At 35.5% G+C, this 17,529-nt stretch overlaps 1 protein-coding gene across 2 annotated transcripts; it reads right to left on the reverse strand.

Moving 5' to 3' along the window:
- Positions 1-684: 684 nt before the first annotated feature.
- Positions 685-16,194, reverse strand: LOC136807985 (uncharacterized). Of its 2 annotated transcripts, none has more exons than XM_067064615.1 (9): positions 16,087-16,194; positions 7,491-7,535; positions 6,736-6,877; positions 5,631-5,815; positions 5,094-5,275; positions 3,668-3,797; positions 2,719-2,880; positions 1,267-1,422; positions 685-829 (listed from the first exon to the last, which is right to left on the reverse strand). In XM_067064615.1, exons 1-9 carry the CDS (start codon positions 16,118-16,120, stop codon positions 723-725), a joined length of 1,143 nt encoding a protein of 380 aa, XP_066920716.1. In that variant the 5' UTR covers positions 16,121-16,194; the 3' UTR covers positions 685-722. The 2 variants fall into 2 exon arrangements, with proteins under 2 accessions (XP_066920716.1, XP_066920715.1); XM_067064614.1 differs by lacking the exon at positions 16,087-16,194 and adding an exon at positions 8,612-8,689.
- Positions 16,195-17,529: the final 1,335 nt, after the last annotated feature.

Genomic DNA, 17,529 nt, shown 5'->3' on the forward strand with positions numbered 1-17,529 from the left:
TAAGTCCCCTTGAGTTTCAGCTTGTAATCAAGTATTTGTGTTATTCAGCTTTTCTGTATTCAGCTTTTAATTTGCTTAATTAATAATTGATAGAAACATCAAATCGGATTTGGAAACCAATTACAACTCCCGTCCCTTCTCCCAGCCGGTGGTGATAAAAATAACGGACTAAAAGTTGATGGGGATTGATAATGATATTCCCATATTTTGTATGGCTGGGAATTCTTTTGTTCTTAAGTCAGAAAATTCAGCGCGCTACCAATAGGTCCGTGAGAAGGGGTGTTTAGAAGAACATACATACGAAATTTATTATAACATGTTTTCTTGGTAAAATAAATGAAAAATCTCTGTACAAAATTTAACAAAATTTCTGAACAGTGTTTTTTGGATCTGTACAGATGACGCTTTCTAATTCCATTTTCAAGAGATAGCATTGTTTATGAGAGTTTCTCGTTGAAGGTGAATTTTAATATTATCGAATAATGGAGCGTGTCAAATAGACGATATCGGCTTTCCAAATTTTCCCCAAATGATTACCCATGATGCATTGCGCAAAAGAATTCACGGACGATATTGACTTTCCGTGAATTTTTTGCGCAATGCATCATGGCTAATCATTCGGGGAGAATTCGTAAAGCCGATATCGTCTATTGTAGAACGCTGAATAATAAAGTGTCAACTGTATATATAATCCACTCATTTCAGCGGATTCAAATGCTTGCTTAGCACGTGTTACATGAAAGTTTACAATATTTCTTAACGTAACCATTTGAATCACAATAACCATATTTTGACCATGCTGCACAATAACGGTTGTGGTCTTTGCAACCTAAAAATTGAAAATACAAGTTTAAAGTAATTTGTAAAACCTAAGAATGGGGGAGAAGGGTTTAAGGTCAGTTACTGACCGTTAGGTGCAGTCTTTAACCTTAAGGGTCCTTAAATGCACCGTTAGATTCTAAAGATGGGCTAGTCTTTTGGGTTAGTCATATATATAACTCGAAACTTCATTAACATGAACAAACGTGTGTTTTCCGTTCGAGTTTGAGTTATGAAGACTCCATTGTATTTAAAATAGTTCAGAAATAAATCATTGATCGAACGTAAATCAACACACCTTACATCGTACATCTGATTTTTAGTGATTTACTCGATAAAACTAAGACAAGGTTAGCAAAAAGAATTTAAGTATTTTATGTAGTTTGGTTTTCTTCAGAATACTTACGCCCGCAGACCTTAGGTAGCCTATCAAGATGCGGCACTTACTTGGAGGAGGCTGTGTAGTGTCAGGAATTGGAGGGATCGGATCTTCCGTGGTCTGTGGTTTAGGAGCATCTGTTGGTGCTTTGGTTTGTGGTGCTTGAGTAATAATTGGTCCTGTTCCATCACAGTTCATACGGAGGTTCGATCCAGCAGCATTTTCTATGGCGAATTAATAATGATGTATTCTATGGTCATGTAAAATAACAATGATGTATTCTTAGTATGCTTAAGTCATTTTCTTATGGAGAACACCCGAAAAATCCGGGATTCGACCCCTCTCTGTTACTGGCAATAGCAACACGGTGGTCAAAATCCGTTTTATTTTGGGTGCTCATGTCAAGAAATATGACGTGATCTTGACTTATGTATATCAAGAATTTCCAAATAGATATTGTTGACTCATTGACAAAAAAGCTATCCACGAAAGTCTCTTTAACTTGAACCTCTGTGACTCAATTGTCCTCTTTATATACTCGGGCAAGTTTTTTCGTTCCTTCAGTTAACAAGCACTTTGTAAAACTTTACTCCATAACTCAAAGTTTTATCAACTCGAACAAATTTGTGTTTCCCATCCATGTTTAAATTATGGAGACTTCAGTAGGCGTACCGCGTCTTTGTCTTTGTCTTTGAAAAAACCCTTAAATTCTAATTTCCAATAGTACTGGATGAGTTATAGAAACGTTATTCCAAACTTTTGATTAGGGTGATGATACTTTTGACCAATTGCAGAGTAAAAGGCCACAAAGCAATGTGCAGTAGAATTTCGCTTTATTCAAACCTCTATTATTCGAATCTTTCTAGAATTCGATCTTATTCCCGCCTCCCGTAAAAAAGAAACCCTTTCAATATTCTCTCTATAATTCGATCTTATTCCAAGTCCCTGTCAATGAGAAACCCACTTAATATACTCTCTACAATTCGAACCTCCCTGTAATTCGAAAAAATAAGATTTTCTGCTCGAGTTCGAATTAGAGAGAGTCAACTAAACTCAAAATAAGAAGCTATACGTTACCACCATTGCAATATCTTCCACGGACCCAACAACTGATTGGTTGCAAGTGACGTATCAGGAAGGGTGTTTATTGGAGAGAAAAAAAATTTTAAGGCAAGAAAGGCGTTTATTCGAGGGGGCGTTTAGCAGGGGGCGTTTAATAGAAGTAATATGTACAAGAAGCTATAAAGGGTGTCCCTAATTAAAGTATCGAGTTTGAACATGCGATTGAGTAGAAAAGTTTGTGTGTGTTATCGCTAAAATATAAGAACGTTCTCCATCACACAGGCTTATTACAAAAGGTAGTTACAACGTATAAATTAATCGTAATGACAAAGAAAAAAGAGGGAGAGCTTAAAATACAATTTTGTGAATACACACTTAAAACTTTCTACTCAATCGCATGTTCAAACTCGATACTTTAATTAGGGACACCCTGTATAAGCAGATGCAAGAAGCACTACCTTTGCACCAATGATAAGTGTTTCCACACGGGTATAATTCTTTGATTAAATTATAGAGTCCTGGGTCATAAGATCTCAATTCAGCACGTGTGTTGATTGGTCCATGGACTCCATTGGGTGGATTTGGTCCTTCGATATGATTGTTGAAGTAGCTCTGAAGACCTGCATGAAGGAAATGAAATCGTTGATCAGTTACCAAGAATCAGTTAGACAATTCATCAGGGAAAGTTTCGTCGGCAAAAACAATCAGTCGGAAAAATTTATATTTTATAATAAATTTGTCACTTTTTACCAATGAAAAGTTTTTGACGACCAACTTTTTAATGCGTCGTCCAGACTTGAGAAATTAAGGCTAGAAAACAAGACAAATTGAGGCTGGCAAAAAGTATTAAACTGATAAATTGTAGCTTTTCCATCAGTTTCCTCCTGAACTCAATTTTATAGTTCCAGTGTCCATTTTTGATACGTAATAATGTTCAAAGTTATCAAAAATCATTTTGCAAAGAGATTCCTCGGCAAAAAATAATCAAAAATAACCAGCGGCAAATAAAGAAATTCGTCAGCAAGGTATCAAACCGTAAGGGCAGTCAATAAAAGTATTACCCGAGGGGGGGGGGTTGATTTAAAAACGACCATACGTGCGGCCCAAAATGAGGCCTTTTAAATCGGATCTTTACAGTGCAGAGAAAATTTTGCAACATTTGAGCAAATTTCAGTGAAAAATCGACCCTTATAGTGCACTTTCTTGAACATTTCTGACTATTCTGAGGCAAAACATGGTCAGATTTTCGAAATTTTACACCCTTAGGGTGCAGATTTCTCATCTTTGCTGATTTCGACCCTTACACTTCACTTTAGGAAGCTTGGAAAATATATCCTTAAGGGCCGCACGCATGGTAGGTCATTTACCCCCCCCCCCCCGGGCAGGATTACAAATTTATCGACGGACCTTCAGCAAAGTATTCTCTTGAATCAGTCATAGCATAAGTGTTTCTCCATTTGCCGGATCTGCGAGCTGAATTGTATAATCCCTTCAGTCTTTGGTACATTGATTGCAAACCACCAGCCATACCAACTTCCTGTAAGTATAAAGTGAAAGGAGGTGAAATTACAGTTGGCTCTCTAATTCTTGATTTCCAACTAAAATTTTCTCAGTCTTGGTACTTAGGTAAAATGGGTGTCGGGTATCTGGTCGTCCTTGAAAGTCCCTCAAAGAGGTTTTAAAATCAGTAAAAAGCTGTAAGGTTCCCAAAATTACTAAAATCAAAAATCAACCCTGTCAAAGGGTTCTTGAAATTTGGACTAACATTTGAAAATTTTGGCTGAGATTTTGTGGAATTTTACGAGAGTTTCTTGTAGAGTGACTTTCAGTATTATCAAATACTGGAGCGTTTCGAATATTAGAATGCCAAATTAGAAACATCGACGTATGTCTCAACGTAAGAGTCATGCAGGCCCGGTGGAACAACCGTAAAATTGGAGAGGCTGAAGTCTCAAAATGAGATAAAATTCACTAGCAATTTGAGAAAAAATCTCATTTTCTCAAAAGTGAGGAGGCTGAAGTCTCCCCACTTCCGCCGGGCCTGTGACGATGTACGTTTTAACTATATAGCAAATTACAATAACAGACTATGATGAAGCAGCAAACGCTTGCCTTACATTTACTAATTTGAACCCCAAAACGATTTTTTCTTAGAGGTCGATGATGGTTCATTTAAGTATATCCTAAGTTGTCTTGATCAATGAGAATTAAACACGTTGTTAATCACTTTCCTTCGTTTTCTGCCAATTATACGTATTTGCAACCGATTTAAGCTACAAATAACCTCATGAATTTACAAGGATACTCCTGACTCGTAAAGCTCTTCAGTTAGGCCACAGAGGTTGCGTAGTATTTTCACATAGTAGATAAAAAAACTCGAGAAATTCAACGAATTTAAGTTTGGTGGAAAAACTTTTGGACGTTTGTGGTTTGATTATTAAATTAGCAGAGACCTCTACCCCCAGGGGGTACTTAGGCAAAAATGGATGATGGGTATGTGCGGACGGTAAGGGTAGGTTTTTTCACCTTTCAAAGTCTCTCTGAGGGTCGGAAAAATCAGAAAGTTTTAAATTAGTCTCTCTAAGGGTTGGAAAATTCAAGATTTTTAGGAAATCTTTTGATTTCCAGAGAAAAAATTGTAATAAAGTCTCTCTAAGGGTATGACTTTTTTCAAAAATCGAAAAAAGAATTTCAAAAAGTCTCTCTAAGGGTTACCTTTTCAGCAAAAATCAGTTTCTCTAAGGGTCTTCTTCCTTTGAAGGCTTAAAAACGCTTTTCCCCCAAACGGTGTAACGAGACTCCTTCTAACGAATTATTTTGAAAAACAACTTACGGCGACGCCATGTGCAGCCTCATGGAAAAAGATATCATCACCATAGTAACGGTCTTGTCTTAAACAAAGAACATTTTCCTCTCCTCCACATGAGATGGGCCGTCCAAGGACCCCACCAAGACCCCGAGCACGCTGATTCCACCACGCCGGTAAGTGGCTGAATTCTGGGATTGTAGTCGTTTCTAAATAAGGGGAAAGAAAATAAAGAAAATTAAACTCCGACTTGCATGCCGTCATTTGGACGTTCCTCTTTTAACTTTAAATATGGACGTGGACGTCATGTATATCGACGTCATATACATAACGTTTGACGTTCTTTGTTAGCTGGTTCTCGAATAGCAAATTTACGCTCGAATACGAATTTTCTATGTTCTCCAATAGCAGATTTACGCTAAAATATTAATTTCTTACGCTCTTGAATAGCATATTTACGCACAATCACAAATTTCTTACGTTCTCGAATAGCAAATTTACGCTAAAATACGAAATATTTACGCTCTTGAATAGTAAATTTACGCTCAAATAAAAAGTTCTTACGTTCTCGAATAGCAATTACTGCAAATCGTCCTTCGTTTTTATAAAAGGAATTGCGCAAGTCATATCGATCGGCAAACAAGAACCGTGTGATATGGCAAGCTCGTCGGAGGGCTTTGTCGCTGACACTTCCCGATGAAACGACAGGGATGCCGTAAGCTTCAGTATATTTTTGATAAAATCGATATCTAAAAATAGAAATAAAAATTTTAAAACTTGACCCTACCTGAACTTTTTGACTTTTCAAAGTTTATCCCCTTAAAAAATGGTTTTCCTTTTTGAAATCACGCCTCTAAAACTTCCTAAAATTTCTTATGGAGTAGGTAGGTGTTATACAGGGTGTCCCTAATTAAAGTATCGAGTTTGAACATGCGATTGAGTAGAAAAGTTTGTGTGTGTTATCGCTAAAATATAAGAACGTTCTCCATCACACAGGCTTATTACAAAAGGTAGTTACAACGTATAAATTAATCGTAATGACAAAGAAAAAAGAGGGAGAGCTTAAAATACAATTTTGTGAACACGCACATAAAACTTTCTACTCATAGTTGTGTTTCGACTCGATACCTTAATTAGGGACACCCTGTACAACTTAAACAGCTAGAAATGCAAAAAGCTGACAAATACAAACGATTGTAAGCATTGATTATGTCTGACGCCGTTGAAGTATCATAACAACAAGTCTTTGGGAACGAGGCTTTCAACTACTTTATGCATTTCGAGAAGTGTGTATTCTTATCGCTCGATGATTTTAAACGGATAAAAATGACACCACTGTCTCACAGCCCCGGTGGAACTTTTTCCCACAGTGGGTGATAAAAATTTCTATTGAAATCCCAATGGGGATAGAAATTCTATTGTTCACGGCTTAACATATCCAGTGGGGATGGTTTTGGAGTGCAATTTTTTGTATTGAATTCTAAATGGGGACGAAATCAAAGTCGATTTCCAAGTGGGCTGCAATTGTAAGGGTAATGTCCACCGTGGAGGAAATTTTGACCAAATCTTTCAAAGGGGCTGTGGTCCCAGCGGGTCTGTGACACAGGGGTGTAAAATGCTAAAAAATACTAGGCTACTTTTCTGAACACTGATCCAAATTCCATTTTACCTTGTGATAAAAGTCAAATGACGTGGTACTTGATTTCTGATTTGATCACAAGAATGGGTGTTAGTGGCGGCGCCAGGGCGTTTGGCGTAATAGCTCTGCTGGGCGGAAAAAGATGTGGTTGTGGAATCATATTTCGTCCAATCTGAGAATTTAAATGAAGCATAACAGTGACGTAATCTTTTCGTGAAGAAAAATCTAAACTGGTATTTCAATCTTACACAGGAAAAGTGAGCGTATGATTTAGGTAAGTGAAGGAGGCCTGAACCGATCAGGTCCCTCTCATCAACGTTCCCTCCCTCTCCGACGCAGCTCTTATGCCCGCTCGTTTATTACTACCCATCTACTGACACGATGATTAAAAAGGCTAGTTTACTAGTTTAAGATAAATAAAAGATTTCTCGTATAGTCCTTTAGTTTGACCAGTAAAAATGTATTGAACTTTGAAAGATTCAACATTGAAGAATTGTTGTAATTTACACTCAATCTTTTGCTTACGCCTGATAAAGGTTTTATTTTTATATAAGTGTTTCCGTTTCATACCAGACACATATTTCATATTAGGACAGTGTCTGCCTAATGTAATATTGTGCTGATATAAACAAAAAATATGCTTTTCTTTCCCTCTTTCTGGCCAATCTTGCTCCACATCCATGTCAGTTCAATTTCATAAAGTTTGTAAATTAAAATTGATGAGTAAGCAAACGATATCACTCTTATTTAAAAACAAAACCTTTTAAATAAACATATATACTTACCGTCTTCAAAAAGAGGCTTCTCGACTGTAAAACCATTTGCAAGGTCTAAAACGAGATGAAAATACGTTAGCATTTGAACCACTATCCCATGAAGGGTGAAGTCAATGAAACGAAATCAAACCCTTATATTGTGAAGAGAAAATTGAGCCAAAATTTAGTAAATTCGAGCGAAAAGTCTACGCTTACGGCAGTTAGTCACACTAGCGTCCTGCCAAAATGCGCATCAAAGATTAATGCTGCGAAAGCGCTATATCGTTTACCTGACTCTCAATCAAAAAATTGCGCCGCAAAACTTCTAAAGGAACTCATGAAAAAATTACCCGGCGCTTTTTAATGAAATTAACATTCTCAAAAACTTAAAATTTTAGCCATAGATGAAGAGAAATTTGAGCCAAGCCAACCTTGAGAACTAATTTGAAGATCAACTTCCCAAGAAAAAGATCTACGGGGGAGACGGAACCCACTTACATCCGTGCACTGCCGGATAGGATATTTCCCGGAAATTTCTCCGGATCTCAAACGCTGACCCATTTACATGTGCAGAATTGTTTTTACTTTAGCGTATAAACAAGGCCTTAAAAATCGAAGCGCTGTCTTGGGAATTGAATGACAAAGTTTGGTTGGTTGATTTAGGCTGCTGCATGTCTTATTTTGTTTCAAACTTTCAAGTTTTAATTAATTGTCTTGCGAACTTGATTCAGGTAATTCTCATTCTTGTTGTTGTTTTTTCTGAAAGGTTGATTTCCTAGTGTGGCTAACTGTACGGTGAATTTTCTTATACCAGAACAGAGCTCTAGTTTAGACGGCTTTAGACTGCTTTTTAAGGCTTGGGTAAACGAAAAGTTTTTTCGCGTTTCAGATTGGTGAGATGGAGCATGTTGCATTGCACCAACGCAAAAAAAACTTCTCATGTACCCAAGCCTTTAGAGTGGGCTTAAAGCAGTCACAAAATTGGCTATTTTTAACTTTTTATCTACTTTAACTCAGCATAGAACAACATAGACAGGGCGAAAAGTGGATCGTTTAAACCAGAACTAAATTTCACATTTTTTAGACCGGATAATGACCGGATAATGAATTTAAAAAACTCAAATATATACAATCTTGAAAAAATCTCTTACTGGACCAAATAACTTTAAATAAAAATGCGAAGACGAAAAATAAAATTTTTTGCATCTTTGACGTTTTGATGACTTCTTTTTATCATAATCACAATACTATAAGTATATGAAATTTGACATTTTCCAAAAGGTCGAAACTAGCACAAATTTAGGATAAATCACAGCAATAATTATAGGTAATTAAGTACTTCACAGAATAACAAAACAAAACAAAAAACTAGAAAAGCTCAAGGGGATATGACGCAACTTTTTCATTCAAGTCCGGTTTTCATTAAAGAATCGTTAATAATTAAATGTTTACGACCGGTTTGTAGAGGTTAAAATACCAGCATAATGACAAAAAAATAGGCTAAATACCGTCACCGTCTGATTTCAAAATACCGTCACTTTTTTAGTCAAACCCCGTAATATTGTACTAAAAAAGAAGGGCTAATCCCGTCACACCGTAAAAGTACAACCCTCTATAAAAAAGTGTAGTGGCAAGGATTTTTCTAAGCACTTTTTTACCACCGTATACCGGCAAAAATACTCAATCCAAGATTGAGTTATGAAACTCAATCCGAAATATACTAGTACATAGCTTACACTAACATGCCACCGCAGCAATATAATATTTAAAAAATTCTATAATAAATTGTATAATCATAACAATGTCAATTTCAAGATTATAAGAAATGCATGGGGACAAAAAAATAGTAAGTAACTACACGTTTGGTTAAACGAAGAAATAAAAGATTTTCTTTTTTCCTGAAAATAATAACAATAACACTCCATCTAAATAAATAAAAACGATGGCCTAGTTATAATTAAGGTTTCGACGAAGACATGAAAAAATCTAATTAAAAAGAAATGACTCTTATGTTTTGCAAGCTAAAGTTTATTCCACTTAAATTGGCATTCATTTTTTCTATCATGTGGAAACCATATCAGAGTAATTAGACTACTCGAGTACCTAATAAACGTACAGTAGCGAATAAACGTACAGGGTCGAAAATGGAGGCATGCAAACCTAATTGAAGGATCTTTTTAATGAGGTTAGGGGGTAAATATTGGGTAATTTGCTTTCTTTTGACGAGTAGAACAAACCTCAAAAGTCAAAGATGGATATTTATCATTAGAAACAAAAGTAGGCACTTGAAATTGAGGAAAATTTTTGTTAAAATTAATAAACGTACATGTACGTTTAATAGATACCCGAGAGTATCTTCCTTGAGAGTGGTTTGTACATGGTAGCAAAACAAACTTCCAATTTACATGGAATAGATTTTAAATGTAAGACGGGTTCAAGAAACGAGCTTGTCGGAACAGGTTGACGAGATAAAGCTTTTAATGCTTTAAAGATTGAAACATAAAAAATAATCAGGAATAATTAATTGATTTGATTATTGATTGATTTAATTACTGATTGATTGATTGATTGATTCTCTATTGCTACTTTGCCTAATAAACAATAGTCAAGAGGATACTGCGGATAAAATTTATCAAAAAGTTCTGTGCCATCTTAAATAGGGCGAAATAGAAACCAATCCTAGCTAAGGCCCGGACTCCACTCGCCTACGCTTTGATTGTACTTCTCAAGCAAAATCTTTTATGTTGTTGGTCAAAAGAAAAATAAAGATATGCCATTGTGGTCCATTCAGACGTACAGTCGAGAAAAGTTGAAATGTGCCTAATTTTTTTTAAAGTGCATAGTACTTTTTCATGATGCAATCTTTTCTCCAAACTAAAAGCTGATTGAATCCATTAAGATGATCGCAGCGCAGACAATGAAGAGATGTGCCTTCAGGAAGCTAGACTTTTTGAGTTTATAGCTATATACTTTCACTTTATGGTGTTTCTGTATGACTGTCTGTGTGCCTAGTCTAACCACCGTTAAATGCCTTCGGGAAGGTCCCTCCTAACTTGGAAAGCCAGAATTGGAGCTATTTCACCAAAACTACTGGAGCGCAAGTTATTACGTAGGCTATCACAACTGAAAAAGTTGAATGTATGCGCCTATACAAACTTTTTTCAGGTTTTCCAAATAGATTTACCACACTGAACAAACAGTGAAAACACTCTAAGTGAGGTAAATCTATTTTGAAGACCAAAAAAAAAGTTTGTTTACATCGATTCACATTCAATTTTGGATTCATATGCTACATTCTACTTTTTTGTACTTTGCCGGTATCTTGTTTTACCGTTTCTGTATGACTGTCTGTGTGCCTAGTCTAACCACCGTTAAATGTCTTCGGGAAGGTCCCTCCTAACTTGGAAAGCCAGAATTGGAGCTATTTCACCAAACTACTGGAGCGCAAGTTATTACGTAGGCTATCACAACTGAAAAAGTTGAATGTATGCGCCTATACAAACTTTTTTCAGGTTTTCCAAATAGATTTACCACACTGAACAAACAGTGAAAACACTCTAAGTGAGGTAAATCTATTTTGAAGACCAAAAAAAAAGTTTGTTTAGATCGATTCACATTCAATTTTGGATTCATATGCTACATTCTACTTTTTTGTACTTTGCCGGTATCTTGTTTTACCGAGTTAAGAAAGATATTCCCGAGTTACGACCATATAATGGTCTTTAAAGCTTAAGAAGCTCTATAAACAATAAAGGTAGTTATTAATAAAATAACAGACAATATAAATTACAGTTTGATAAGTTTGAACAAAAATATCAACAAAATGTACATTTGAAAACTTGAGCAAATTTCTTTAAAGATTCCCGAAAAAGAATTGAAATCATTGCTGAAATGAACTTCTGACTAAATTACAGTATTTATTCAGTTTTAAAGACAAGAAACAAAATTAGACATACAAAACACTTTTTCCATTCAATGAATCGAATCAGCTCATCATCATAACCAGTCTGCCATTTTGTTTGTTTTGATTTGCAAAAGTAATATTGTAATCCTTGTTATGGTGATGTTATATACTTTTTCTATAATTTGCATTTATAACACTCGCTTCAGCTTTTCAATCCTAAATCAAAACTAATGAAATGCAATATATAATAATGGTAATAGCATATAACGTAATATGAAAATGTGTATAACATTTACCGCTGTATAATTTACCGCCATATTTTTGCGGAATACTTAATTGGCCGGAACAGAAATACGAACAAACGCGCGCGCAAAGATTCGAGATTCCTGTCCAATATCCTTGCGTGAAGCTATGAAGGCCTCCTCACTCGCTACGCTCGTTGCGGGGGCAAAAAAAAATTTTACAAGAAAAAAGTTTCAAAGCAGTTTTCTCAGAAACGCCAATTATTTGTTTTTAATCAGTATAGAGTAAAGACAAGAGAATGGAAAAAAATGTGTTCTCTCGTTATGTTTCTTGGTAGGCGGTCACGTCATAAATTCGATGTGTTTCATTGTTTTCATCAGAGAATTCATTCATTGCTATGTTTCACAAACTTTTTTGTTTTTCACTAGACCCTTTTATCTATGTATCCGGTGTTTACCAAAATTAAATTCTTGAGGGTGAGATAATTATTGATCTTTTCAAGGTAGAAAAAATTAGAGAGAGAGATAGTCTCGTTCAGTTTGACGCCACAGCTTGATTGAATTATAGCTTCGGCGTGAAAAACGGTAGGGTGTTTTTTTATGCGAGGATGAATTATAGCTTCGCACTTCGCAAAATGCGAAGTGAATTTTAGATTTAGCTACCCAAAAAAATTTCCTAATTCGAAAATGCGAAGTTAAAAAATTATAAGAAAACACCTATTTTGCTACTTCTTTCATTCGTTTATCTATTGCTTTATCTACTTGCCACTTCGCTACTTTATTCATTCGTTTATCTATTGCTTTATCAACTCGCTACTTCTCTACTTTATTCATTCGTCTATCTATTTCTTCATCTACTTGCCACTTCGCTACTTTATTCATTCGTTTATCTATTGCTTTATCAACTTGCTGCTTCGCCACTTTATTCACTCGTTTATCTATTACTTTATCAACTCGGTTACTTTATTCGCTCGTTTATCCATCGCTTTATCATCTAGCCACTTCGCTACTTTATTCATTCGTTTATCTATTGCTTTATATACTCGCTACTTCGCTAATATATTCGCTCGTTTATCTATTGCTTTATATACTCGCTACTTCGCTAATATATTCTCTCGTTTATCTATTGCTTTATCTACTTGCCACTTCGCTACTTTATTCATTCGTTTATCTATTGCTTTATCAACTCGCTACTTCTCTACTTTATTCATTCGTCTATCTATTTCTTCATCTACTTGCCACTTCGCTACTTTATTCATTCGTTTATCTATTGCTTTATCAACTTGCTGCTTCGCCACTTTATTCACTCGTTTATCTATTACTTTATCAACTCGGTTACTTTATTCGCTCGTTTATCCATCGCTTTATCATCTAGCCACTTCGCTACTTTATTCATTCGTTTATCTATTGCTTTATATACTCGCTACTTCGCTAATATATTCTCTCGTTTATTTATTGCTTTGTATACTCGCTACCGCAACTTTCTTCATTCGTTTATCTATTGCTTTATCTACTCGTTACTTCAAAACTTAAATATACTTTGCTTTGTCTATAACCTCTTACTTCGCTATTCTAGAGAAATGAACTGAAGATACTTTTGCATTTTCTTCCAAATAACATCGCAAAATACTAAAAATGTTTCGCAAACAATGTAAAAATTTCGCCTGCGGCGCTCCTTTTTTACCTCGCTTCTCTAGGAAAAATTGCGAAGCTCCTTCGCTACATTAAAATTCACTCGTTTATCTATTACTTTATCAACTCGGTTACTTTATTCGCTCGTTTATCTATCGCTTAAAATTTATAATTCGAACCCTGGGCGTAAAATGGGCCAAAATCTTTCTATTTTTACTTAAGCGGCGTTAATGTTTTCACCTTTTGTTCTTGTTTAAAGCAATCCAGGGCCAAATTTGGAGTAAAAGTTTTCCAGACCCCAGACCCCAGACCCCCTGCTCTAAATCAATCAATTTTTACGCATCTTAAACTCAATCTAATTATACAAAAACGGTAGTAGCTCAAAGTGCTTGAAAAAATCCCTGAGTGGGTTTTCAGGGGGTACCCGATTCCGCAATTCCGCCAATTTTTTCTCCACTTTCCGTCAAACCGTAAAAATGAACCGAAATTCCGCTACCGAAAATTCCTTTGAAAATCAAGGTTTTTGTCAAAAATTTCGCGAATCTCGAATATTTTTTGCGAATTCCAAAATTCCGTAAAACGTTTTGCTAAATTCCGTTTTTCCGCACTAAAATTGCCTAATTTTCCGTCTCTGTTGGAGAACCCAATTTCGGTAATTCCGTCTAAATTTTCGCCAAATTCCGCAACTCCGTCCGAAAAAAGGGCCGATTCCGATCCTCCATCAACCATGAAAACCCCCAGTGTAAACAAGGCATTAGTAAAGCAGCGTTAAAGGATATTAGTCATAAAAAGATACAAACTAACACATTACGAGAACATCCAGTATTTTTGAAGTCTTCGAATGTTTATAACTTTTTGAGTTTTAAACCTAAAAATGTTCTTAACATGTTCTTTTTTACCGTGAAAAGCACAGCTCAAAATCATATATTTACGCTGTGCCGACGAATCGAGATTCTATTCATCGCGCAATCAGCGAAGATAAAAGTAACCATGACGACCATCCAAGATCTTAGATGAGCGTCATAGTCGATATTTTTATTCCCGTCGTTGAAAACACAACTTACAAAAAGTCATCAATGCTTTGTAAAAAGAGTCAGTGATAGAGAATCATAACATAAAGTCTGTCTATTATTTCGATTCAATTAAAGTGACATTTCCATATTTAAAAGTTTAGTAATTACTGTTATACATTTGGGGATCATGTAAAAGATTTGGGGAATTCGTAAAGATTAAACTGCATACTGATACAGTCTGTTAGACATTAATATGGTAATATTTGCTCTTCATCTTTGATTTTTTCTACAGTGATTAGATTGACACATGCGCGATAAAATTTATATTATTTGTCTTCAGAGGTTACTATTTTCTTTGAAAACTTAACCTTTGATACTCAGGGTAGTTCTTTTTTTCACAATTTTTTGAGCATATTTGCCCATTTTTCTAAGAAACCAGCTGTTTAAGAGTCGGCAAAGCCTGAAAATGTTCTTAACTTGTTCTTAACATTTCGGCCATTGAAGCCTTATGTTCTTAATTAGTTTGTTCTTATTAAAAAAACGTGTATCATATAATAACACCTATGTTATTGTATAGCAGGTATCAAAATCTATTTCCAGTTTAACAGTTTTAAAGTTGTTATGGTAAGGTGACATAAAACAGATAAAGTAAATAAAAATGATGTATCAGGTTTTTTAAATACTTCACTCTAGTGGTTTAGATTGTAAACAATATGTTTAATTCGTTTTAGTCCAAATAAATTAATCTCAGTCCTTGTTAGACAGTTGACCATTTTAGGCTGCTTTTCGTTTTTCACTCGGTTGTGTGTTGTGTGCCAGCTGGGAAGGTAGCTGGTCATTCATAGTATCCTTAAAAACACCCCTGTGTCACAGACCGGCTGCCCCCCCCCATTGGTAAATTTGGCAAAAACTTCGTCCCCGGTGGGAAAAATACCCTAGAATTTCAGCCCCACTGGGAAATTTACTTTAATTTCATCCCCATTCGAGATTCAATGTTTAAAAAATTGCACTCAAAAACCATCCCCACTGGACCCTAACTAACCCTAACCCTAACAATAAAATTTTGATCCCCATTGAGATTTCAATCGAAATTTTTATCCCCGCTGTAGGAAAAAGTTTCACCGGGGCTGTGAGATAGGGGTGTCTTAAAAACACGGGGTACAGGGTTGGGCAACGTCAGGTATGTACCGGACCGAACCACCGAAAAATGAGCGGCTAGAAGTTCAAGCATAAATTTTTTTACAATCATCTAAGCGAAATAGCGGCTATTTTTGCGACGAAGAGAAATTATTTAACAACTTTTTCAATTTTTTTTCGTACCTTCATCGCTTCAGAAAATTTCTGTTGGAGATTAGTTTTTTTGTATTACTAAAATAGACCTTTTCCCATATCCAGCACCCTAAGTAACTCCTGCTATCCCCTTGGTGACTTCTTCATTGGCTTTCTTACCGCATTTTAACAACATTTTTTATAAGAATAATGAGGCTCAAAATCGTGAGAAATAAGACTAAAGAACAACGACAATGAGTATGGGTCAAGACATTAAAAACCACTCCCGTAAAAAGCCTAGAATACCTTAATATTTCTGTGAAAATAATAACATGATTTAAGAACATTTTAAGACTCAGTTCAATTGCCAAAAAAATAAAAACAGCCGAGCCTTCCCAGCTGGCACACAACGTTGTTTCAACGTTTATCAAACGTTATATTGACGTTGTAAACATTAGATGGACGTTGAAACAACGTTGTGTGGGTTAGTTGAAATTTACTGGTTCCTTCAAAATGAAGAGTAATTTTCAAAACCCCTGACTCTCAAAATTGTAAAAGGAGCCTACCTGTTATTGCCAATATTACCAATAAAAATTTCATGGTGCTCTCACTGCAGTTCCTCTTTCCAAAATTTAACACTTTCTGATTAACACAACACTGATTATATTTGGACCCGAAGTCATATTTTATAGGTTCATATTTTTTTTGCACACAGAACTAAAGTTCTACCCTAAGGTTCATATTGATCTGCAGTTCCTGATATGATTAAAGTTTTTGAAAACGTTGTCACCTCATTGGTTGAAAATGACGTAATGTTGTAGATCAACCAATCAAGTTCATCCTGGGAAGATTTCTAGAGATGACAAAATTGTTTGAACTTGATATTTTGATTAAAAGCGTTGATGTTTTGATGTTTTCATAGGTGTGTTTAGGTGATATGTAATATGACGTAATGTCATTTAGCAAGTTTCTGTTATTTTCATATACATTTTATCTTTTCGTCACTTGTCATAGGCAAAAATGGGAAAGGCAGGTTCATATTTCAAATAAGAATAAACTGATACGCAAAATAACCATTGTCTTCCCAAGATTCTGATAGTCCAACCTAGCACTTTTAGACAGTCTTTCAATTATTTTTACGGGGTCCAAGGCCTGTCAGCTCAGCTATTTATGTGAACCTTTAGTTAATGACTATTCGGTCATTGCTCAAGGCAGTGGACTTTGTTGACATAATATTCTAAAATCAAAATTATATGATGGTTTAAGATTCATAAATTAGAAATTACAGTTTATTAATTATATTAGAATTTTTTCAAAATTCAGTTTCCAAAATTTTTTTTTGATTGCAATAAAAACGCAAGAAATCAAAAGAAAACCAGCTGAAAAACATTTGGGTTAAGGCGGTAAAAAGCAAGAACTTTAATGAATTTTTAAATTGAAGTTCCTAGCAAAATCAATAAAAAAGGTCTTAAAAGTTATGGCCTTTTGAAGTACTACCGGTATCAGCCTATTTCATGGGATTCGCTCATCTGTTATATGCTATTTTCTTTTCAATTAAATAGATACAAGCCCTCTGAATGCATTCGGGATGGGCCCTACCCACGAAGAATCACGGCGTTGACAGACACTGCGGCTTGACAGACGTGAGCTTTCAAGCCATGGCGTCATGACACTCGAACGACACTAGGAGGCCGCTGCTCACGCAAGACCGAACCTTATGAGTACCACGGCACATCACAATGTCTGTATTTTTCAATTTAAAGGGGAAAAATGCACAAATCTGTGCAATCCAACATTTCATTTTTGTCTCCTTCGTTTGCAAATTGAAGCGTTTCTCATCTTCACTGTCTTTCGAAAATTTCCTGATTCTTTGAGGTTCTTCTATTTTTATTTTTTTTAGGCGTAGCATCAAAGGTAAGACTTTTCCATGAAGGTACTCTTCGTCGTAAATTTTGGTTAACTCCTCTGAATCTTCAGTGGATTCGTCAACTCCATGAAGAATTGAATTG

Source organism: Clytia hemisphaerica, unplaced genomic scaffold, assembly GCF_902728285.1.
Source record: "Clytia hemisphaerica strain Z4C2 unplaced genomic scaffold, Clytia hemisphaerica genome assembly, whole genome shotgun sequence".
NCBI lineage: Eukaryota > Metazoa > Cnidaria > Hydrozoa > Leptothecata > Clytiidae > Clytia > Clytia hemisphaerica.